Genomic DNA, 24,555 nt, shown 5'->3' on the forward strand with positions numbered 1-24,555 from the left:
GCAAACTAAACTTATAAGTGTGTTAGGTGTACATTTATTTTCTTGGGAAGCTGGTTGTTAAACATTTACCTGCATGCCACTCAGTTTGAGCCCCTATATGACTTCTTCCAGGATGATTTTAGGTTATTTCCAGAAATCATGTCTACCCTGAAAAAGATAGAGATTTTTCCACCTCTGAAATTAGGTAACCTTTGCAGGTAAATCTAAAGAAGAATTAGATAACTAGTGTTTTATATTAGTGCATACTATGTGCCGGATATTGTACCAATATTATCTTATTTGATCCTCGTAACAACCCTGGGAGGTAAGTGCTGTTATTATCCCCGTTTTACAGATAGTAACTAACATTTGGATATCAAACAACAAAAAACAAAAGCTAACATTTATATAGCACTTACTACGTACCAGGTACTGGGCTAAGTGCAATTATTATCTTATTTGATTATCATATCAACCCTGGGAGCTAGGTACTATTATTCCCATTTTACAGTTGTGGAAACTTAAGAAAACAGAGGTAAAATGACTTATAGTCAGGATCACACAGGTAGTGTCTGAGATCAAGTTTGAACTCAGGTCCTCCTGACTGCAGGTCCAGGGTTCTACCCACTTCACCACTCAGTGTCAATTCGCTGTTGGAATAAATGTATAGTTTCCTCACAGGGACTATTTTGAAGGGAAGTCTTTATTTGGATATATGAGGTCTGGTGTGCTTGTTTAGAAAAATGATTTATATTATTCTCTATATAGTAACACCTAAACCCTATCAGATTCTGATGTTTAGGAGGAGTGGTTACCAAATCCTTTGAGATTAGTGTATGCGGGCTGGAGGTCATAGTAAAACTAAGCCCTGTCCTACAAGTTCTGTCATACAAGATACCCAGAGGAAAGGCTGAAACTAAGCAACAGTCAGTAGGGAGGTTTTAGAAAAAAAAAAAAAAAAAACTCAGGTGATTCTAGGACCCTTAGCAACAAACCTTTAAGTGAGTATGCAGATCACAGGTCAGTAAATGAGGACAAAGTCTTCGTGGGGAAAAAGATGTCCTTTAGCCAGATAAGGACAGAACAATGCATAGCTGAGCCAACTGGATTTTCTGCTCAATAGGGCCTAACCTCACTCTAATTTGGAACTCTGAGCACCCCTTCTGATTAAATCTACACTTGGGAGTCACAAAGAAGCAAGCATGTTTCAGTTGGCACTGAGAGATTTCTGAGAAAACAATTCTGACCCTTTCTTCTGAGATGGAGATTAAACCAAGAAAAAGGGTCTTTGAAATGCTCAATGCTAACTTTTCCTAGCATTCTGGTTCCATTTCCACAGAGCTTGCATGACAAGCCGGGAGCAGGTGGTATTTGTACACTGGCAGCTGTCATTAGTGAAAAACTAAAGGGAAGAATGGAGGGGGGGAAGAGAGAGAGACAAAGAGAGAGAAATAGAGACAAAGACACACAGAGAGAGACAGAGATACAGAGAGACACAGAGCCAGTTACAGAGAGAGACAGAGAGCAAGAGCATCTTTTATGTTTGGTTTTCTTCTTTCTTTGGCTTCCTTCCTCAGGAGAGGGGCCTCCTAGTAGAAGATTCATGTGCTCTCTGTGTAAACTGACATGCTAGGGGCCTTTCTTTTCAGTAGTTCATCAAAAGGGAAGTGGTTTGGGTTGCAGGGTTTTTGTTCTCTGGAATGGTCAGTGAGGCAACAGAGTCATGTGAGAATGATCAGGGGGACCCAGAACCCCAGAGACATAAACTGCTACTTCTGGACATCTGTTGTATATTGATCAGATGTGAGAATTTGAAAGAGATCTTAGAGATTATTGAATAATTAATAACTATTTGTAAGAATAATAGTGAACATGTATATGTCACTTGACATATACATACATATCAAATACCTCCTTTGATCCTTACAACAAATCTGTAAGGTGTTACATTTATAGAATATTCATCTTACAGATGAGGAAAACAGACACAGTTCCCAGGGTTACACAGATAGTAAGTGTCTAAAGTAGCATTTTAAACTCAGGTCTTCCTGACTTCAAATCTTTGGCTGTCCACTGTGCCACCTGGCTGCCTCATTTAATTAATGTCTGATTCACAAAGGGGTTGTGCTAGATGCTGACGATGCAAAGGTAAAAATGCATGACCTCAAGGGAGCTTAATTTCTCTGGGGAAACCTAGGATGGGAAAGCAAATGGAAACTGATAAATATAATACAATGTACAAGGTGTGAGGGTAGCAAAGAGGAGATCCAGACAAAGTATCCTTGTCTCACTGTGAATGGAGAAGCCAGCCTCAGAGGTGATGTGTGCCGTAGAAAAACAGTGATACTGGTTCTATAATCAGTTGTTAGGTGGCACTCTGTACGTAGAGCTCAAAGTAGCCCTTGCTTAATGGGCTTTTACTCTAAGATGGCTGGATGGATTTGAGTTCAGTTAGTAGTGTGGTTGGTACTGACCACAAGATAACTGAGTTTACATATAAGAGTACTGGAAGTATCTTAGAATAGGTCCCTTGGGGACAAACCTTGAAAAGAGATTTGCTTGGGGTGATATATCTTAGATCAGGAGTTATTAACTTTTTTGGTGTCATGTGTACACCTTAAACAATCTGGTGAAGCCCTATAGACCCCTTCAGAAAAACATTTTTTAGTGGATAAAATGAAATATGTGAGATTACAAGAGAATACAGTAATACAAAAGGAATACAGTAATCAAACACACACAAACACATATATGTATATATAATTTAAAATTTTACATGTTCCAGCTTAAAACCTCTAGAGAGTAATCTCCTTGTATGATGGGAAAAAAATCAAACTAGCATCACCTGGAATTTTGTTCTTTGGTAAAATGAGGGATAAGAGGGATATTTGTGATCCAAGGATAACAAATCGGTGTTTTTCACTAATTTTTAAAGAAATTATGAATCACGTCTAGAGCTAAATCCCAGAGAGGGAACTGGCTGGTGTCTTATAGATGCTGCTTTAACTCAGGCCACTAGGAAGTTACCATAGTTTTCAGAGAGGCTTAGTATGGTACCAGGAAATAACTTAGGCGTAAGTATAATGTTGTTTGACATGGGCCTCTATTTAAAAACAAACATGAAAATCCAGAGAAATTAATGAACTCCTCATTGAGCTGGAACAAAGTACTCAAACCTGCAAGGTCAAGGAATATGGTAGAGAGATTAGTGTTTACCTTAACAGATTTTCTTAGGCTCAGCTCTCTAGCCTGTGGGAGCCAGCTCTCTGTGGAGAGTGGTAGTGGGGCTTTTTCTATCTCTGCCTTTCTTAGAATTATCACTGACCTTGGAATTAACCTCCAAATCATGATGCCCCTTTGATTAGTGTGAGCAGAGAAAAGGATGAGATACTCTGTGGGAGTGCTGACTCATCTGGAGGCCCAACCTAAGCTCCCTTTTAGCTTCAGGGTATTTGGAACCACAGTGGCCCCCAGTGGGCTGCCAGATTAATCACAGGCAGAAACTTCTCATCAGTGGGGGGTGGGGAGATGGGGGAGGTGGGAAATCATTCTTTTCCACCCTAGCCAATACTTATGTGACCTACCCAGGTTTCATGGATTACTTAGGAGTGTTCAATTGTTGGGTTAGTTTGCGTTGATGAATATCAAATCATTAACGTGAATATTAGTAACATTGCTGATACAAATAAACTAGGTCATTCTCCCATGGTTTTCTACTAGGATTTTTCAAGGCCACATTGATGATTGTTGTGTATTATTTTTTTAATACAGAAAAAAAGGCATTCATTACAAATGTATCTGTGTTTAATAACACCTGTGTGAAGTGGAGAGTGAGTCCAGAAAGAGAGGACTTGAAGATGGTTTATCTGGTAAGGGAAACAATTGGTTTTTCTTCCTTGTAGAAAAGAAGTCATATTGGAGTCAAAATTTAATTACAGGCTTAATTAAGTGTAACAGTGATTAGGACCATATTTATTAAGACCCCATTCCTAGGGGAACTTCCTAATCCACTCGCTGTCCAATCCCAGCACTGTTTCAATTCATTTTAGTCTAATCCTAGAGGCAGAATGTCAAGTCACTTTAACCTTTTGATGTTCTACGTAACTCTCTAGGGCTAGAAGTTTTGCTGAGAAGTAACTGATGAATTTTCTCACCTTGGGTACTAATGAATTCGTAGGTCCAGTTCCTATCTCTATCAATTAAACAAGCATTTGTTAAATGCCTACTATTGATGCAAAACCAAAACAGTCTCTCAGGATTTCTGTTCTTCTGGAGAGAAATAATGTGTATACATATAAGTAGATACATAGTATTTTGATGGAGTCAAAAAGAATTGAGTTCAAATCCAACCTCAGACACTTACTAGCTGTGTGACCCTGGGCAAGTCACTTCACCCTGTTTGCCTCAGTTTCCTCATCTCTAAAATGAGCTGGAGAAGGAAATGGCAAACCCCTCTAGAACCTTTGCCAAAGAAAATCCCAAACGGGGTTATGAAGAGTAGGGTGGGATTGGAAAAATGACTAAACCACAAGTAGATACACAATGAAAAGCACTGGGGTAGGGCTTTTAAGGACATCTCAGATGAAGGACATTTTCCCACATTTTGTCTAAAGCCTAGCTCACGTGATAAAAGGATCAAAATACAGCAGCTTGTTAGTTACTTTAAATTCTATGGGGGTGATTTGGTTGATCTATGCAACTGAATCCTCCCCACCCCATCCCGTTAGATGTATTTAGATGTGTTTGATGATGATTATAGCTCCAAATTCTATGAAATGGAGAGGAGGAGCAAGAGTTCTTTGAAAACTATAGATGCAGGATTAAATCCTACTGAAGATGGTCTCTATAGAATCCAGTTCTAATAACTGAGGGATTCAGGAAAGATCTACTATTAAAAGTGAATCATTAATATAGGGAATTCATATGCCAGTTTGTATTGCAATTTTTATTTTAATATTATTAAAATGTTATAATGTTTATTCACTCATTTATCTATTGATTCATTTATTTTTAAGTGGGTTCTCCCTATCTTGGCTAGGCTGGAAGTATAGCAACCTGACCCCATTATGAACCAGTCCAGAAGCTTTGACCTGCTCCATTTCCAAAACCTTACTGGTTTTCCCCTCCTTTGGCAGCTTTGTGTCTCCATGCTCCTGTGAGGGATGACATGTACGTGTGTGTGTGGGGGGGGGTCCCTCATATTTGTATGGACTGGACTTAATGCCGATCTTTGATTGGCCTTAACCATACTGAGCTCAAGTGATGAAATAGCTTTAGTTGAAGGGAGTATAGGTATAGGTAACCATGCCAAGCCTCTACTGAAAATTTTAAAGAATGAACAAGTTTTTTTAAAAATTAGTATCATATTTGTTATTGATTTTTTTAAACTGTTGCTCAGTGAAACTGTTATTTTAACTGTTAAAAAATCACTGTTGTATTTGTTGGGCAGGATAGAGTACTGGGCCAAGACTTCGTAATTTCAGATATGGCCTCAGACTCTTACTAGCTGTCATTTAACCCTGTTTCCCTTAGTTCCTCATCTGTCAAATGAGCTGCCAAAGGAAATGGCAAACAACTCTAGTATCTTTGAACCCCAATGGGGTTATGAAGAATTGAATACAACTGAAAAACAACTGACCAACAACATTATATTTGTTCTCCTACATCTTTTCTTTAGGCACGTATTCAGTTAAAAAAAGAGATTTGTTTGCTTGCATTATGGTATTTTCACTAATATTTATTCCTGAGATCATATGCCCCACAACCCCGAATGAGAGCTGGAAGTTAGAATAGCTTACTCTTTACCTGCTGGTAGAGGGTTACAGAACAATATAGCAAAGGTCTTTACTGTGAGTCATCTTTTGTTTAGAAGAAAAGGGTTGGCTACACAGAAATGACTTTATTAACCCTCTAGTATTAGATGATTTGTCATCAATATCAAATTAATGAACATTGAACATTTTACTAATCACTCTGTGGGATCCTGTTTTTAGATACATGGATGCCTGGTGACCAATTCATTCATGACAACTCCTTCAGCTAAGTAGTTTGGTGTGGAATGAAGTATGGTGGGGTGGGGTGGAGAGGGCAGGAGTCAGAGTTCAAGAAAAAGAGTTTCTGTGATCTTTCTTCATCCAGCACCCTGACAACTCATCTCCTACCACAGATACACATTCAAGGACAGCAACGAGATGGGATAGAGTTTGTCCATGAGGACTTGTTGAATCTTACCACAAGCAGTCAGGAGCCTGAGGTCTGCCTGCATCTTCATCAGGGTACCAACTATACCGTGGCCATTAGGATTACGTTTCCTAGGCTCTCTGTGCCTGTAAATGTCAGGATCCAAACAGATGGTAAGTGGTAGAGAAGTTGTGCTAATGGGTGACCCTGAGGTTATAGACTACTCCCTTCTATCAAAGTGGGGGTAATGTAGGGAAGCTCCTAGAGTGTCTGGGGGTGGGATATGGCTTCTTGACTTAGATGATCCAGCTCCAGAGCACATTGGGAAGTGGGAGAATACTTTCCCTTATAATGACTGTCTCCTGGCTTCTCTGTCTTCCTTCAAGTTTTAGCTCTTACAGGATATCTTTCCCAACTCCTTTTAATTTTAGTGCCCTCTCTCTGTTGATTTTTTTCAATTTATCTCATATATATCTTCTTTCTACATAATTGTTTACATGTTTTCTCCTTCATTCAACTGTGAATTGCTTGAAAGCAGGATCTGTCTTTTGCCCTTCTTTGTATCCTGGTGCTTAGCACAGTGCTTGGTAAGTAGTAGATACTTAACCCTAAAATGTGTTTATTGGCTGACTGATTGATAGAATGTGTGGATTTTTGTTGTTGATTAGAAGTGAATATTAGAAGCCTTGGCTTAAAAAAAAGAGATACCTTAGCCATTAGCTTTTGCTGCCTTGAGGTGCTTAAAGAGCCTGATAATGGTGAGTCCTGAATGAACCGTGGTAGTGTGTCATTGTTGGAAGAACAGAGATCTAGATCTATAGAAAAATAGAACCCCCCTTAGAAGCACATTGCAGAATGTGGGTAAAGGTAGTATGCAAAATAAATAAGATTTTTGTACTAGAGGCCTTTCTACAAAATGCTGTAATATTAGTCACTAGTAATAATAATGGTGATGATAATTAGCATTTATGTAGCACCTACTAAGTGCCATATAATGCACCAGCTGCTTTACAAATGTTATCTCATTTGATCCTCACAATGAGCCTGAAGGTAGGTGTTATTATTATCACCATTTTATTGTTGTGGTTCTCTGCCAAGAAAACCCTTAATGGGTTCACAAAGAGGCTTTCTTGGTGTAGATAACAGAGTGAATTGCCCAGGTCACACAGATAGTAAGTGTGTGAGTCCAGGTTTGAACTAAGGAAGATGAGTCTTCCCGGCTCAAGGACTGGCATTCTATCCACTGCTCCATCTAGTTGCCCATTTTATAGTTGAGGAAACTGAGGCAGGCCAACAGATTAAATGGCTTTTCCAAGGTCATACAGACACTAAGTGTCTGAGGTAGGATTTGAACTCAGGTCATCCTGACTCAAGTACTGACAGAGAAAGAACCTTACTTAATGGATAATGAAGGATGAAGAACAATCTGTGAGTATTAGTAGCTGCCCCACTGGGAACTCAACTAACCAGTTCCATTTGGGCAATGCTATTTCCTTCCTTCCATCCTTCCTTCCTTCCTTCCTTCCTTCCTTCCTTCCTTCCTTCCTTCCTTCCTTCCTTCCTTCCTTCCTTCCTTCCTTCCTTCCTTCCTTCCTTCCTTCCTTTCTTCCTTCCTTCTTCCTTCCTTCTTCTTCTCCTCCTACTGCTCTTCTCCCTCTGTCCACATGGGTAGTCACATACTTACTTTACCCAAAGGAATATAAATTTTAATTGCTTGTAATTCACAAGAGATCTTGGGGTTTGGAGGTTAGATTTTTTCTTCCCTACTTATTTATTCTATTAATGTTATTTTTAAACTGGTGCAATTTGTCTCACATAGCTTGCATTTATAATTTTTCGAAATACAGCTCTGGTAAATCAGGCTTTGATAAAGCCCATTGGGATTCAACTGTAGCTACTTGCCTATACCTTTAAATTCAAATTACTCTGGCTCTCATTGATTGGTCAGTACTAGGTCCCAGCCTAAGCCTTACTTGCTTTTGAGTTTTGATGGCTCAGAGTGAGTGTAAATAGCAATTGTTTCTGTCCTGGCCAAAAACCTTGAGGAAAGGTCTTCTTTCCCCTCCCAGACTGATTTTTTTTGAGAAGGCAAACTAGACCATCTTTTGCCTCAAATCTTACCTAGCCTTTAATTACTGAATGGGTGTTGCTGAAGAAAAACTGAGACCTGGGAAAGACCTTAGCTTAAAAAGGCCAAGGTCTCCCACTGCATTCAGGGCCACTATCAGTTGTTCTGACCTATGAAGCTGATGATTTTGCATAGTTCTGCCTCACTCAATTTTATGATCTCCCTATAAGATTAACCATGTTATGAGAAAGGAATTTTCGTAGTTGAGTAGGTGGTAAATACAATAAGATAAAAGGGTTGACAAATTGTCAATTGAAATCACCACCCAGGATATCTGTGTTTTCTTTCCCATTAACATGCCATAGCATAGTATATGTCTACAAAATATTGAGAAAAGGAAAAAGACCAGACACCAATGGATGTCATCGGTCCTCTTAGAGAGTGAAAGACAAACAACATAGCAGTGAAGTTAAGAGGATCTGAGTTTAAATTCTTTCTCTGATAAACTCTAATTTTGTAAGCTTGGACAAGACAACTCTTGAAGACTAAAAATTATCAGCAAAGTTCTGATCTGAATGAGTGGGATTAGTGTGTGTGTGTGTGTGTGTGTGTGTGTGTGTGTGTGTGTGTGTGTGTGTGTTGAACCCAGGTCTAATTCTTACCCCTGGCTGCCAATTAATTAACTAAAAAAACAATAAAAAAAAAATCCTAACTCCCATGATGTCCCCTTTGTCTTTGATTACAAGCCCATTTGCCACTCTTTAGGTCTATGTAACAGATATTCAGGGTTCTCACCAATTACTTTTCTGTTAAATGACCACTTAACTGGTATAGGTGGGTGTTCCTTCTAAATTATACTCAGTTAAGATTGACAAGTTTTGCCTGCAGGCCTTCTTTTTGCTCATAGAAACTGTTCATTTCTTTTACAGTTCCATGTAAAAAGGTCATTTCTTTTTCCCAACCACAGTCACATTGTTCCCTTTAGCTCACAAATTAGAGCCTGTTGACCTGAAAGTTCGGTTAAAGGACATAAACAGATTAGGTGATATGTAAATTCATATTGTTTATTCCCTTAAAGCTGGCAGATACGTGCTGCATGAAGCCAAAACATAAGTTCTGACTGTCTGATAAAAGAATGACCAGTCTTAAATATGTTTTAGAACAATCCCAACTTAGCATGTCTGTATCACTCAAATTTACTTTTTTCTTCCAAATTTATTAATTTATTTTTTAGTTTTCAGCAATCACTACCATAAGTTCGAAATTTTCTTCCCCTCTTTCCCTAGGATAGCATGCAATCTTATATGGGTTCTACACATGCATCCCTATTAAACACATTGCCACATTAGTTATTTTGCATAGAAGAATTAAAACGAATGGGAGAAACCATGATAAAAGCAAAAGGAGAAAACAGTCTGCTTCATTCTGCATTCTGACTCCATAGTTCTCTCTCTGGATGTGGATGGCATTTTGTGTCACAAGTCCTTTGAAAATGTTTCAGGTCCTTATTGCTGTGAAGGGCTAAGTCTTTCAAAAACAGTCTCCCACACTGTGGCTATTACTGTGTACAATTTCTCCTGGCTCTACTTACTTTACTCAGCTCATATAAATATAAATCTTTCCATGTTTTTCTGAAGTCCACCTGTTTGTCATTTCTTATAGCACAATAATATTCCATTACATTTATATATCATAACTTGTTCAATCGTTCCCCAATTGAGGGGCATTCTCTAGATTTCCAGTTCTTGGCCACCACAAAAAGAGCTGCTACAAGTATTTTTGTACATGTGGGTTCTTTTCCCATTTTTATGATCTCTTTGGGATACAGCCCTAGAAGTGATATGGCTGGTCAAGGGGTGTGCACATTTTTGTAACCCTTTGGGCATAATTCCAAATTGCTCTCCAGAATGGTTGGATCAGCTCACAGCTCCACCAACAATGAATTATTGTTCCAACTTTCCCACATCTTCTCCAGTATTTATCATTTTCCTGTTTTGTCATGTTAGTCAGTCTGATAGGTGTGATGTGGTACCTCGGAGTTGTTTGATTTGCATTTCTCTAATCAATAGTGATTTAGAGCTTTTTTTATATGACTATAGATATCTTTAATTTCTTCCTCTGAAAACTGCCTGTTCATTTCCTTTAACCATTTATAAATTGGGAATGGCTTGTATTCTTGTAAATTTGACTCAGTTCTCTATGTATTTTAGAAATGAGGCCTTTATCACAGACACTTCTTGTAAAAAGTCTTTCTCAGCTTTCTGCTTCCCTTCTAATCTTGGTTGCATTAACTTTATTTGTACAAAAACTTTTCAATTTGATGTAATCATAGTTATCCATTTTGCACTTCATAATGTTCTCTATCTCTTGTTTGGTCATAAATTCCTCCATTCTCCATAAATTTGACAAATAAACTATTCCTTGCTTCCCTAGATTGTTTATAGTATCTACCTTTATACCTAGATCGTGTACCCATTTGGACTTTATTCTGGTGTACGGTGTCAGACATTGGTCTGTATCCAATTTCCACCACACTATTTTCCAGTTTTCCCAGCAGTTTTTGTCAAATAATGAGTTCTTATCCCAGAAACTAGGATCCTTGGGTTTATTAAACAGTAGATTGCTAGTCCTTGACTACTGTGACTTGTGTACCTACCCTATTCCACTTATCTACCCCTCTATTTCTTAACCAGTACCAAGTGGTTTTGATGATTGCTGCTTTATAATAAAGATATCGTATGGCTAGGTCACCTTTCCTAGTGTTTCTTTTCATTAGTCCCCTTGATATTCTGGATCTTTTGTTCTTCCAGATGTATTTTGATATTACTTTTTTTTAGTAATTTTTGGTAGTTTGATTGGTATGGCACTGAAGAAGTAAATTAATTTAAGTAGGTCATTCAATTTTATGATCTCCATATATGATTAACCATGTTATGAGAAAGGAATTTTCTTAGTTGAATAGGTGGTCAATACAATAAGATAAAAGAGTTGAAAAATTGTCAATTGAAATTACCACCATGGATATCTGTGTTTTTTTAATCATTAACATGCTATAACATAGTATAGGTCTGCAAAATATTAAGATAAGGAAAAAGTCCCATTATTTGAGATAGTGTCTCAAGTTAAGAGTTTCGTCCTTAATGATTATAAACAGAGGAAAAAAAACTCTCTTAAGTCTGGCCTTGTTTACATAGGAAGAGATATTCTCCGAGTTTACTCAGAGAACAAAGAAGCTGTTGAGTCCAGGCTCTTCTTCTGATTGATTAATTCAAGCTCTGGCCCTTATTGAAGTTATTAAATTGATATTAAATGATTATCAAGCTGCATTCCAAATTGACCTATAAAAGAGTCAAGTACATTTTTTTTCCTTCGTGCTTTCTATTAGAACCATATATTCTTCTAAGCCCCATGTGAAACTCACCATTTATACCAAATATAAAACTGAACAATTTTGTTTGATTTTGTTATATAGTGCTTTATTGATATTTGGGTACTCAGATGAATCTATGATTCTTATCGATTTATATGGGCCTTCCAATGATGCCAGTTGCATCCTATCTTTGCCTGCTCTTCCAGGTGACTATTGGCTCCTATAGTTCACTTAACTTACTAGGAGCATTCCTATATTTCTTCTGACATCATCTGGATACAAATGGAGCATCTTGACTGTCCTGTTATTCTACACTCATTTTTTAATGCATGCATATTCCTGATGATATTATTAACGCTGGTTCTTCTTTCAAATTTCTTATTTATTATATTGCTGCCTGCTCATTCTCACCATGAGCACCTCATATACTGATATCAAGTTTTTTTTGAGGGGTAGGTATATGTTCATATTATATTTAACTTAATTCATCAAACATTTATTGTACATTTATTAGGTGCCAAGCCCTGAGCTGGAACACTGGGGATACATAAGAATGAATAGTCCCTACCCTCAAGGAGCTTATGTTCTATTATTTAGTATATGTAATAATGAGGTATGCAGGGGTGTGATGGACCCAGCTGTTTTGGTTCTCAACCGCTGATTGTTAAGTTTTCATTGTGAGCCTTTTACACCTTGGAAATTGGCCAAAGATGCAGAAAAGGACCTGATTTTGTTGTTGTTGTTATTGATTACCTAGACTACAAATGTCTTATGGAAATGGGGGCCACTGGATGTCCATAAGAACCCCTATAGCCATATGCATATTGACTTAGAAAACTACACATTAATATTATTCATGCATGGTATCTTTATATTGTTAAATATTTTCCAATTTCTAGTTTGACTGCCTCTGGGAGTGTTGCAGGCAGTGTGTTTGATACCTCTAGTCAAGGCTTAAGAGAATGATGGGCATTGCCAGATGTTATGGTTCATAGAGCAGCAGCCCTAGAAACAGGAGGACCTAAGTTCCAATCCATCCTCAGACACGTACCTCAAGGGAAAAAAAGGAAAAAAGAAATTGATGAAGGAAATGTCAATAATGTAGATTAAATTTAAAAGTGTGTGGTGTATATACAATATTTTTTAAAAATGGAGAGCCAGTTGTTAAACATATACCAACATATCCCTGGAAGTATAGTATAATGAAGTTCTACTGAATTGAATATGATAACATATAATGGACTCTATTTTTTTTTTAAGTATTCAGCATGCTGTAATGAGAAAATCCCTGGACTTGGAATCCAAAGACCTGAGGTTCTAGTTCAGTATCTGTCATTATGAGTATTTATGGCCTTGGGCAAGTTACTTCCATTCTTTGGATTTCATTTTTCAAGCTAAGGGGTTGGATTAGATGATCCATAAAGTCTCTTCCAGCTCTGAACATCTGCAGTTTTATGACTCCTCAAAGGCCTGTATCTAGTGTAGTTTCTATTCAATCAACCAATAAAAAGTCATTAAATGTTTCCTGTGTGCCAGACATACGTATTATAGATGGCTCAAGGAAACCAGGTTTATTTGATAACCAAGCTTTTCACCAGCCTGGTGTGGTGAGTAGTTTGTGAAAGAGCTGTGTTCTCTTGGAGAGGCCGTTTGGTTCAGTGGACCTCAGAGGACATGTATCCACATCCTGGCTCCTATACTAATTATTTACTTGACTTTGGTTAAATTACTTCTCTCATCTTCCTCACCTATAAAATAAGGGGATAGAAGTAGATGGTGACTGAAATTTTTTCTAGTGTTAAATCTCTGATCTTAGAGCTAGTCTTTCCTTCTGCTCCTTGACAATATACTGGTGACTGCCGTTATTTTTCTGTGTCCAAAAAAGAGCAAGATTTTTTGAATCATGAAATAGCAATCCTAAACAATGCGATGGGAGAAAAAATGCTTAATTAGATTGTTTGCTAAATGGCTAAAACTTTCCCTTAGAGCAGTAGTATCAAATTCAAGTAGAAAGGAAGGGTAGTCGCTCTAAACTATCCATATGGATCCTTGCAGGCTATATATTGACTTGGAAAGCCACACGTTGTTTATTTCTTTTAAAAAAATTAATACATGAACATATTAAAATCAGCCAGGAACTACATTTCCATCTGGTTTGGGACACGCTCAAGGAAAGGTTTTGCCTAGGTCACCAGCCTTGTGTTTGACATCTTTGCCTGAGAGTAATTAGGGAGGGCGGGGAGTAGCAGCAGGAGTGCACATAAGCAAAAAAGCAATATTTTCTCCTGTTATATCTTTTAAACAATATGTCAAACCACAGTGGGTAATTTCACATTCCTTATTTGTCCAAATTCAGTCCCTGAAGGTGTCATTGCTTAAGTACAGATTTATTCAGGGGTTAAATAGAATTCTATAGGAAGTCTTCGCATTCTTAGAGTAGACCCCTGCCCCCAACTCACACAAACATGTGAAGAATTCCCCTAGTGAAATGGGATGAGAACAGTTTGTTCCAATGGCCACGAAGACAGCTGAAGCAGGTGTTGTGGAGCACTTAAACCTTGGTCAGACGTCAAAGATGCCAAGGTTATCCACTGCATCCTGGGCCATGGACAGTTGTTCTGTCTTTTGTCTTGTCCCTGGACTTCAATAACTCTGGACAAAGGTGAGGTTGACAACTTTGTGCAACTCTGCCTCACTTAAATCCAGTTCAGGCACCCTGTGATATCACTGATTCTTTTGGAAAACAAAGGACAAACAACAAGAAATCTGTAGGAGTACAGGGGCCAGACCATAGCTATCTTCACAAACATAGTAGTAGGATCTAGTCCTTGAATTAAAGTCTTCCAAGTGGGTGACTTGAGGTAGTCAGAGGGCATGGTGGTTAGAATGCCAGGCCTGGAGTCAGGAAGACTCATCTTTCTGAGTTCAAATCCGGCCTCCAATGCTTACTAACTGTGTAATTCTGGGCAAATTACTTAACCATGCTTGCCTCAGTTTCCTCATCTGTAAAATGAGCTGAACAAGGAAATGGTAAACCACTCCAGTATCTTTGCCAAGAAAATCCCACATGGGGTCACAAAGAGTCAGACACAACTGAAATGACTGAACAACAAAAACCTTCTACTCCTTCCCTTTCTGCATTTCATTTCAGAGGATCATAAATTTAGATCTGGAATCATCAATAAACATATTTAAATACTGGTGTATATCTGCATGTGTGTGTGTATGTGTGTGTGCATGTTGCAGGCATGTGTGTATGGCACATGCACCCACCTCAAGGGGATGGAGGATTTGAACTGAGTCAGTTAATCAGATCACCTCTAATTCCCTTAAAGGAAATGAAAACTTCTGTGACCTGATACATTTATCAGGGGAGAGCACATCTCTATGGAATCAATCACTCATAATCTTTAGATTAAATGTGAAAAGATCCTTGGTCAATTTAGATATCTTTGAAAGTCATTGAATAAACTGGAGTGACATTACATAGGTAGAGTGTTTGAATTGGTTGTGAAAATTTGGTCATGCCCTTTGGACTAGTTAGCTGTAAAATAATGAGCCAGTTCAGAACCCAGGGATTTAATCTTCTTTCAGCTTAGTGGTAGAAGCCATTTCAACCATGCCCTGGAGAAGGAATCACTTGGGGGTGAGGAGGAAGAGAGGGACTTGGCCAAGGCTTTGTCCTTGGCCTCTTTTGATCAGAGGAGGACCTTGTGAAGTTTGGAAGATTAGAGTGTTTGGAGTTTTTTTTATTTACATTTGAGCAGTATCCTTGAGACAGCAGTTTCTGGCAGCAGTGTCTGTATTGGGAGATAGGAATAGACAGGCCAGGATGAAAAAAAAAATAGATTCAATGTTCTCTGATAAGCCCACAAGGAGAACTTTGTTAGTACTTCACAAAGGGGAGGAAAGGACTTGGAAAAACCAGGATACTCATTGCAGACAATAGCACCTCATGAGCTTTACTACAAGAAACCATCACCAACTCCTAAGACTACTCCCAGGGTAATACTTTAGGATATTAAGCTTAGAAGTCATCTAGTCCAATCCCCTTATCTTACAGATAAAGAAACTGAGGCCTAGAGAAGGAAACTTATTTCAAGTCACTTAAGTAAAAAGTAGAAGAGACAGGATTTTAAAAAATATACAGTTTGCCTCAGTTCAGATCCAGCATTCTTTCCAATGCAATCTTCCTAAATTATCTCATTTGTTTCTATATCCCCTTCTGAATTTCCCTGATGTGATTTTTTTCCCCCTGGAATTTATTGCTGTTATAATTGTTTCTCTAGTTGTAGTCCATGCACATGGTTATATTGGTCCAACTCTCTTTACTCTCTATCACTTCATATAAGTCTTTTGTTTTGGGGGTGGGTATTATTCATGCAACCCATCTACCTTCTTAAGTTAAGCCATATGGATTGATCTTCATCCTGGGAGCTTGACGCCAAAGAGTCAGATCCTATCCTTTTGGCCAGCTGCCGCTACCTGGACCGGTCCAGGAAAGTCTTCCAGATAAAACCTAGATATAGCCATGTCTAGGGTATCTCAAAGATGGGTGGCAGTATCCCTCATTCCTCCATAGGTACTCAATATACAATATAATTATGGGCTATAGGCCCTTTATTTCTCTCTAAAGAAAATGCATAAAACCCCAAGGACTCACAAGAGCCCATGAATAGAAGCATAAAACATATAGCTCATCAGTGCCCCTCCCTCAAAAGAGAACTGAACTTAGGATTGCTTTTAGGGTAACTTTTTGTTATTTTCCCAGCAGAACTGCTAGTATCACCTTATAGTTAGACTCCCACTGAAGGTTAAACATTCTTTGGAACTTAATAATCAAGCACATTCTCTTTTCATTGGAACTGCTGGCTCTGTTCTCCAGGTAGGATGCAATACAAGAACCATGCAGACAGTCTTATTCCTTATTCAAGGAACAGGATTCATTCAGAAATTTTATCTCTCCAGTAGAGAATTTGGGTCCAGTGTCAGAGTCTTAAACCAAGGAACTCTTGAGCTTAGAGTTATCCATGAGACAGCTATTCAAAATTGGTGCTTCACAGGCAATCTCTCCTCCCTCCTCAAAGGTTGGATTCTAAGATAAAAATACGTAGGGAATTCATCCCCACCACGTACCCCCATCTAGAAGGTTGAAGTGTTCGAATTTTGAACTCAAGCTTCATGCAAGCACAGGACTCCCACTGCTATGGGCTTCTCCTATAACTTACTAGTGCAGATTCTGGTCAAGTAAAGTTGGGGGGATAAGGAGAAATTCCCACTTTTTTTGTTTCACTTTGCAAGAACGCTAAGAGAATAGCTAGAGAGAATATTCAGTATCCAACAAGCTTCGGAGAGTTGGGCCAGCTTGCATTTATATACAATGAGAAAAGGTTGCTACTCATCATTTAGCTAAGCATTGTATCCTATAAACTGTCTTCAAAATAACGGTCCATAACCAGTAATCTCATCACTCTGATTGGTAAACTTATTCAATTTCTTCAGGGCTAACAATGACCCATATTCTATAATTTTATCAGGGTGTTTGGAGAGTTCTTCAATTTCATGAGGAACTCCCATGATTCACCTTCCTTATTCCCATATGTGTCATTTCTTATGGTATAATGATATTTCGTTTGTGTCATGTACCATAATTTGTTTAGCCATTTCCCAATCATTGGAAATTGGATTATTTCCAGGTTTTTACTATTATGAATAATACTGCTAGGATTATTTTATTACAGAGAGAGTTTCTCTACCCCTCCCTTCCCTCAGCTCCTATAAGTTGGGTAGAAATTGAGTCTGATCATTAAGAAGACAGGAAAAAAAGAGATTTGTTCTTAAAATCTACCCAAATATCATGCTACCTTGATATTTTTCTTTTGTTAGATTACAGGCTAGTGATGTCTGTCTGGGAGTTAGTTTTGGGGTACTAGGTTTTAGACTTTTTTGTTCCTCTGACAGTTTGGTGCAAGCTATGAGAAGAGAGAAGAGATTCATAAACATATTTTAGGAAAGTCAGTGATAAGTGTTTGAGAAGTCATTCATTTGGGGAAGCTGGAGTTCCAAAGCTGATAGTAATACAGGATTATGAGACAGAAAAGGAAAAAATGGAGAGGTTATAAAGAATTAAGGTTGTAGGTGGGGACAACCGAAAGAGTCAACTTTTGAAACGATACAACAGATGAACTAACCAGAAAAGCAATGTACATGGTCAACATGAAAACTAGAGGAGAAAAGAAAATTCTCTAGAGAGAAGTGGAAGAGAAAATAAAAGAGCAAAAAAATATTACAGAGTGCTTTGGGTAGAAATATGGAAAATTAGGGCACTTTTTCTTGATTATGGTAGATTTTAGTTTTTCTTATGGCATTTTGGGCAATGTTCCAATTTTGAAGGTGGAAAGATTATATTGTTTGAAATGAATGAGTTATAATCAGATAGATAGAGGTGATTCTTGAGCATAGGTTCTAGAATATTTTATCGTTTTATTAAATCCCTACGTAAAATGTTAAAGTTGTAAGGACATAGGAGAAAACTTGAACTTGCTATGATTCGTTATTTTTTAAATAAAATTATCCTTTTACTTTTTCTGTGATGGTGGCTTTTCAACTAAGCAATTGTCTTGCACCACTTTAGTCACATTTAAAATTCTGTAGACAACTCTGTCTCTAGAATGACTTATTGTTGTCATTATTCTCTGTCTCTGTCTTGATCTCTTTCTATCTCTCTGTATCTGTGTCTTTGTGTTTGTGTCTGTGTGTCTGTCTCTATCTCTCTCTCTGTACCTCTGTATCTGTGTCTGTCTGTCTGTCTCTCTCTCCTTATAAGAATAAATGGAGGGAATAAAATGGAGAGATCAAAATCCTATCTTGACCTTTCATAAACACACAGGGTGTTGGGGAAAAAAACCAATCTATTTTTTGTCTTTGGCTGAAATTGAAGTGTTTTCTACCTGGGGAAGAAAATGTGATGTTCCTTTGTTGCAAAATTTGCTTCAGTGTTAGTGTTAGCTGTGTGATTGCTGGGCTTTGCAGAGCTTTTTTTATGGCAGCCTTGCTCTGATTCATCACTCAGGCACCATGTTCTGCCTACTCAAAGACAAGAAAATGGAGCATTCAAAGGGAGTACAAGACTAGTAGGAGGCATAAAATGACTTTTCCATGCTGTGTCTGAAATCAGGTCTGTCTTCATCTTGATTTACTTCCATAGTACAAAGCTGAGTGGTTCCTGAGTCATGCTCTGCCTGGGAAAAGAATCTCGTTTCATTGTCCCTTTAATAATAATAATTCACATTTGATATTGCGTCTTAGGCTTTGTGAATCACTACATAACATTTTCAACTCACCTTCACAACAATTCTGAAAGGCAGGTGTCATAACTATTATTACCTTTTTGTTTTATAGTTTAGAAAACTGAGACTGAGAAGTTAAGTGGCTTGCCTAGGCACAAGGGTGGGGAACCTGTGTCCTCAAAGCCACATGTGATCCTCTAGGTCCTCAAATGTAGTCCTTTGATTGAATTCAAACTTCATGGAACAAATCCCCTGAATAAAGGGATTTGTTCTGTAAAACTTGGACTCAGTCAAAAGGACACATGCAAGGACTTAGAAGGCCACATGTGGCTTTGAGGAAGCAGATTCCTCATCTCTGCCCTAAACCCTCTCTTCCTTCCACCTTCCCTATTACTGTAGAGGGTAACACGATCTTCCCAGTCCCTCTGGCTTGAAACCTCCAAGTTATCCCGGACTCCTCACTATGGGGGTAGGACCCTCCCCATATCCAAGCTGTTGCCAAGGCCTCTCATTTCACCTTTGCAACATCTCCCAGATTCGCCCTGAAACTGCCATCACTCGAGTGTAAACCCTCAACCCTTTATACCTGGGCTATTGCCATAGCCTGCTGGTGGGTCTACCTGCCTCAAATCTTTCCTTACTCTAATCCATCCTCCATTCGGCTACTAAAGTGATTTTTCCTAAAATACATGTCTGATCATGTCACTCAGTAAACTCTAGCAGTTTCCTATTGTCTCCAGGATCAAATACAAAATGCTCCATTGAGCATTCAAAGCCCTTCATAGTCTAGTCACCTCCTACTTTTCCATTCCTTTTATATCTTACTCTTTGACATATACTCTGATCCAATGACACTGGCCTCCTGACTGTTCTACAAACAAGACACAAAAGATGGAATCTCTTGATTCTGGGCTGTCCCACATGTCTGGAACATTCTCCCTCCTAGGACCTTCCTGGCTTCCTTTAAGTTCCAAGGGATATCCTACCTGCTACAAGAAGCCTTTCCCAGCCCCTCTTAATTCCAGTGCCTTCTCTGGGTTAATTATTTCCCATTTATTTTGTATGTGGTTTGTACATATTTGTTTGCATGTTGTCTTCCCTGTTAGATTGTAAGCTCTTTCAGGGCAGGGACTATCATTTGCCTTTTTTTTGTATTCCCAGCACTTAGCATGGTATGTAGTACACAATAGGCATATAATAAATGTTTGCTGATTAATTGATTGAAATGTCAGGTAGGATTCAAACTCAGGTCTTCTTGACTCCAAGTTCAGTACTCTATGTACTGCTTCATTCAATTACCTGGCATGATTTCTGTCATTCCAGAGAGTTAAAACTAACCCATTCCGAGGGTTCTAGTAAATATACTTTTAACTATTGGTTACTAGTTTTCATCTTGGTCAAAATGTAGATGGATTTTTCCCCCTTCTTATAGAGTTCAACTAAGTCAGAGGAGAGCCTTAGAGTGTAGGGGAAAATGGAGCCAACAGGTTATGATGATTAAAGGCAGTCATCAGGGTCCAGAGTAGAATTCCTCAGGGAAAATGAGGTCTGTCTCCACTTTGATACATGAGAAAACAAACCAGAGGCCATGCCAAGTCAGGCCCAAGGTATTGGGAATGACATTTCAGTGGAAGAAGAGAAGGCACATAGTTTGTGGTAACAATATAAATTTGGAGTTATGTGTCAAACCTGGGAGGACACCCTGTGGAAGCTAGACAAATAGTGGTTTGCTTTATATCTCTTCCCTGTCAAAGGAGGCAGTGCTTCTTTGCCAATTCTTGTCACTGTTCCAGTGACAAATGGCCATGGGTTTGAATAATACTTAACCCTGATAGTTTGTGCAAAAGTGATGATTTTTAAAAATATTCTCTTTTCACTATGCAGATGATGATGGATCCTTTGATGTTTCAGTATTTAATGAAACCTGTTTGAAATGGGAGAGGAGTCCTAGAGATTCTGCAGAAGAGCAAATGTACCAGGTAAGATAGTCTTCTTTTGAACTAATTGGAAAATAAGCCATTCACTCATTCTTTTATCAATCAACACATAGTAACTAGATACCCACCATAGGTCATGTAGCTAGATAATGAGGGAGATACAAAAGTAAATAAGATGCCCTATAATCTGCCCTTAAGGAGAAAATCTTGGAGCTGAGAATCTCAAAATATTTTGTAAATGCTATCATATATGCCTATTAATAGCTGGTAACAGGTTTAGAACTCAGACACAGTGTGGTATCATGCATAAACTTGGATTCAGAAAGACTTGCCTTTAAATCCTGTCTTTGACTACGTGACCCTGGACAATTTACTTGACTTTTTTGTCTTAGACAATTCCCCAAAACTTATCTATTGAGACTTAGTGACTAAGTTAGGAAGTTTCCCATTCCCTTGAAGAAAGGAGTTCTGAACAAGGAAATCAGATGCTTCCTGCATTTCAGTAACTCTGAGCCTACATTCCTTATTTTGTTTTTTTTAATATTCATGTGAATGATCATAACTCATTTTTCTGTAAAATAGCCATCTAAACTTGGAATTTCAGTAATTTCTTGAAGGACTATGTGCCCACATAAAAGTGTGCCTTTTAAAAAAAAAATCAGAAATTTCATGTAGAGAAATGATGAAGAGAAAATGGGGAATAATTTCATTTTAAAAGGGACTCCTATTTTTGTATATAGGAGGAACTAGCCAGAATATAAATGGTGTCAAAGGGTACACATTTAGAGTTTTCTTGGAGATAGTGAAAAAGAATCTCACCAGTCCCAATTGATGCTCCAACTCCAGCCCCAGCTAAGCTATGGTGAAAGGGAAAGAGAAGCTTATTCTACCCTTCTTATTCTTTTTTGTTCTCTGAAAATGAATCAATAATCCAACCAACAAGCATTTATTTAGCTAGCACCTATTATGTCCTCCCTTGGCACTTTGCTAGGTGCTGGGGATAAAAATAACAAGAATTAAATAAACCCTATTCTTTTTTTTGTAAATTAATTAATTTTTAGTTTTCAGCATTCACTTCCATAAACTTTTGAGTATAAAATTTTCTCCTCCTTTTTTACCTCCTCCCTCCCTAAGATTGCGTACAGTGAATTCATATTAAACATGTTTTCCTATTAGTCATGTTTTAAAGAAGAATTAGAACCAATAGGAGGGATCATGAGTGAGAAAGAAGAAACAAAATAAAACAACAACAACAAAAAAAGAGAAAATGGTATTCTTCAATCTTCATTCAGACTCTCTCTCTGGGTGTGGACAGAATTTTCTATCATATCTTTTGTAATGGTCTTAGAAGCTTGCATCACTAAGAAGAGCTAACTCTATCAAAGTCAATCATGGCACAATGTGTCTGTTACTGTGTGCAATGTTCTCCTAGTTCTGCTCATTTATGATGCTGATGCTCACTCAGCATCAGTTCATATAAGTCTTGCCAGTTTTTTCCGAAGTCTGCCTGCTCATCGTTTCTTAGGACATAATAGTATTCTATGACATTCATATACCACAACTTGTTCAGGCATTCTTCAATTGATAGGCATCCCCACAATTTCCAATTCTTTGTTACCACAAAAAGAGCTGCTATAAATATTTTTGTACATGTGAATCCTTTTCCTATTTTTATGATCTCATTGGGATATAGACCTAGAAGTGGTGTTGCTGGGTCAAAGGGTATGCACCTTTTTATAGCTCTTTGGGCATAGTTCCAAATTGCTCTCCGGAATATTTGGATCAGTCCACAATTCCACCAACAATGCATTAGTATTAGAATTTTCCCACATCTTCAATATTTATCCTTTTCCTGTTTTGTTATGTTAACCAATCTTATAGGTGTGATGTGGTACCTCAGAGATGTTTTGATTTGCATCTCTCTAATCAATAGTGATTTAGAGCATTTTTTCATATGACTATGGATAGCTTTAATTTTATGCTCTGAAAACTGCCTGTTCATATCCTTTGACCATTTATCAATTGGGGAATGACTTGTATTCTTATTAATTCAACTCAGTTCTCTATATATTCTAGAATGAGGTACTGGCTGAAAAAATTCTTTCCCAGTTTTCTATTCTCCTTCTAATCTTGGTTGTGTTAGCTTTGTGCAAAAACTTTTCCATTTATTGCGATCAAAATCATACATTTTGCATTTCATAACATTCTCTATCTCTTATTTGGTCATAAATTCTTCCCTTCTTCATAGTTCTGACAAGTAAACTATTCCTTGCTCTCCTAGTTTGCTTATAGTATCAGCTTTTATATCTAAATCATGTACCCATTTTGATTTTATCTTGGTATAGGGTATAAGATGCTGGTCTATGCCTAGTTTCTGCCATACTGTTTTCCATTTTCCCCAGTAGTTTTTGTCAAATATTTCTAAATCCAGAAGCTGGGGTCTTTGGGTTTATCAAACAGTAGATTACTATAGTCATTGACTACTAACATATTTTATTGATCCACCACTCTATTTCTTAGCCAATGTCAAGTAGTTTTGATGATTGCTGCTTTATAATACAATTTTAGATCTGGTACATCTAGGCCACTTTCCCTTGCATTTCTTTTCATTAATTTCCTTGATGTTGTGGACCTTTTGTTCTTCCAGATGAATTTTGTTATTATTTTGTCTAGCTCAATAAGGTAATTTTTTGGTGGTTTTATTGATATGGCACTGAATAAGTAAATTAATTGAGGTAGAATTGTCATTTTTATTATATCAGTTCAGCCTGCCCATGAGCAAATGATATTTTTCCAATTATTATGATCTGACTTTATTTGTGGGAAAAGTGTTTTGTAATTTTGTTCATATAATTTCTGGATTTGTTTTGGTAGATAAATTCCCAAATATTTTACAACATCTACAGTAACGTTAAATGGAATGTCTCTTTTTATCTTTTGCTGTTGGGCTTTGTTTTATATCCTGCAACTTTGCTAAAGTTGTTTATTCTTTCAAATAATTTTTTACCGGATTCTCTAAGTATGCCATTATATCATTTGCAAAGAAATTTGTTTCTTCTTTACATCTTCTAATTCCTTCAATTTCTTTTTCTTCTCTTATTGAGAAGGCTAATATTTCCAGTACAATACTGAATAACAGTGGTGATAATGGATATCCTTGTTTGACCCCTGATCTTATTGGAAATGCTTTTATCTTATCCCCATTACATATAATGCTTGCTGATGATTTTTAATAGATGGTACCTATCATTTTAAGGAAGATTCCATTTATTCTTATGTCCTCTAGTGTTTTTAATAGGAATGGGTGTTATATTTTCTCAAAACGCTTTTCCTGCATCTATTCAGATCATCGTATGATTTCTGTTAGTTTTGTTGCTGATATGTTCAATTATGCTAACAATTTTCCTAATATTGAAGCCCTACATTCCTAGTATAAATTCTACCTGGTTATAGTGTATTATCCTTGAGATAATTTGCTGCATTTTTTTTGCTAATATTTCAATAAAAATCTTCCCATCTTTATTCATTAGGGAGATTGGTCTATAATTTTCTTTCTCTGTTTTGACTTCCTGATTCATGTATCAACACCATATTTGTATCATAAAAAGAAATTGGTAGGACTCCTTCACCTATTTTCCCATACAGTTTATATATTATTGGAATTAATCATTTTTTAAATGTTTGGTAGAATTCACTTGTAAACCCATCTGGCCCTGGAGATTTTTTCTTAGG

At 37.6% G+C, this 24,555-nt stretch overlaps 1 protein-coding gene across 1 annotated transcript in view; it reads left to right on the top strand.

Moving 5' to 3' along the window:
- Positions 1 to 24,555, top strand: part of SUSD1 (sushi domain containing 1) — a 311,600-nt gene that overhangs the window by 117,011 nt on the left and 170,034 nt on the right. Inside the window, exons 7-9 of the mRNA XM_072598065.1 lie at positions 3,751 to 3,848; positions 6,146 to 6,332; positions 20,771 to 20,865. Coding sequence (XP_072454166.1) covers positions 3,751 to 3,848; positions 6,146 to 6,332; positions 20,771 to 20,865 — 380 coding nt within the window. The remainder of the gene's footprint in view (positions 1 to 3,750; positions 3,849 to 6,145; positions 6,333 to 20,770; positions 20,866 to 24,555) is intronic.

This window comes from Notamacropus eugenii, chromosome 3, assembly GCF_028372415.1.
Source record: "Notamacropus eugenii isolate mMacEug1 chromosome 3, mMacEug1.pri_v2, whole genome shotgun sequence".
Lineage (NCBI taxonomy): Eukaryota > Metazoa > Chordata > Mammalia > Diprotodontia > Macropodidae > Notamacropus > Notamacropus eugenii.